The 1,188-nt window shown below is 43.2% G+C and overlaps 1 protein-coding gene across 1 annotated transcript in view; it reads left to right on the forward strand.

Annotated features, from left to right (window-relative positions):
* Positions 1-806, forward strand: part of METBIDRAFT_202646 (uncharacterized protein) — a 1,081-nt gene extending 275 nt beyond the window's left edge. Inside the window, exons 2-3 of the mRNA XM_018854951.1 lie at positions 48-637; positions 693-806. Coding sequence (XP_018711185.1) covers positions 48-637; position 693 — 591 coding nt within the window. The 3' untranslated portion in view covers positions 694-806. The remainder of the gene's footprint in view (positions 1-47; positions 638-692) is intronic.
* The last annotated feature ends 382 nt before the right edge of the window (positions 807-1,188 follow it).

Here is a 1,188-nt window from a genome sequence, read left to right on the forward strand (position 1 = left end):
GTTGAACTTGAGACCGAAGCTGTAAATCCAGAATGGGCAGATTCAAGGTGGAACCTCAAAGCTGTAAAGTCGAAGTTGACAAGACCGAAGCTGTAAATCCAAAAAAAAAAAACAAATCCAAGATGAAACCTCAGGGCTGTAAATCCAAAATGCTAAGATCCAGCGTGAAACCTCAAAGTTGGCAAAGTCTAAGGCGCGATCTCAGTTGTATGATCGAGGCTGGCACGATTCCAGGTTTGCTGGGGCGTGTGTGGCGGGGCGGTCTCCTTTTTTTTTTTTGGCTGTTGGTGGCAAGCCAGAATGACGGGGTGTGGAGCGGAGATCCGGATGGGCAGGCGCGGGGATATGAGCCGGCAGAACACACGAGAATAGCGCCAGAAAAAACGGAAAGCAAAACTGAGAGAAGCCAAAAAAATAGAAAACTAAAAGACAAAGAAAAACATAATCAAGAAACTAAGATCGCGGGGCGAACGGATCCCGACTCGCAGACTTCTGGATGTGCGGGTCCTCAGCGGCCCAGCAAACAGGGAGTATATTTAGCAGGCCCCATATGCGGCGGGAGCCCGGGGCTTCCTGATTTTTCGTTATTCTTTTGGGGTTTTCTTTTTTGTTCTTTGGTTAGTTTGTTTTTTGGTTAGTTTGTTTTTTGGTTAGTTTGTTTTTTGGTTAGTTTGTTTTTGGTTTGTTTTTTGGTTTGTTTTTTGGTTTGTTTTTTGGTTTGTTTGTTTTTGGTTTGTTTGTTCTTTGGTTCGTTTGTTTGTTTGTTTGTTTGTTCTTTGGTTCGTTCATTTTTTTTTGTAATTTTTTTTTCATTTGTTTTTATGGCAGCGGCTGTCTCCGTTGGTCTGGAAATGGCGGGTCCCGAGCTGTGGCCGTGGATCCGAAAATCCACACCGAAAAATGGACCTGATTGGTGTGACTATACCATAAAACTGGGGATTGATGGAATGAATTTATGCAGGCGACGGGAACCTGGAAGTGGGTATTGATGGTGGGATGGCGTAGGGAACAAGTAGTGGGACGGGATCATGAAGTTAGTTTTGGTGAGTGCAATTAAGAATTCATCTGATGTGGAAAGGTTTGTTAAATTAGAACCTGTTATTGCACTACAACTGACAAAGGGCATGTAGTTAGTTTTGGTGAGTGCAATTAAGAATTCATCTGATGTGGAAAGGTTTGTTAAATTAG

Source organism: Metschnikowia bicuspidata, assembly GCF_001664035.1.
Source record: "Metschnikowia bicuspidata var. bicuspidata NRRL YB-4993 chromosome Unknown METBIscaffold_4, whole genome shotgun sequence".
Taxonomy (NCBI): Eukaryota; Fungi; Ascomycota; class Pichiomycetes; order Serinales; family Metschnikowiaceae; genus Metschnikowia; species Metschnikowia bicuspidata.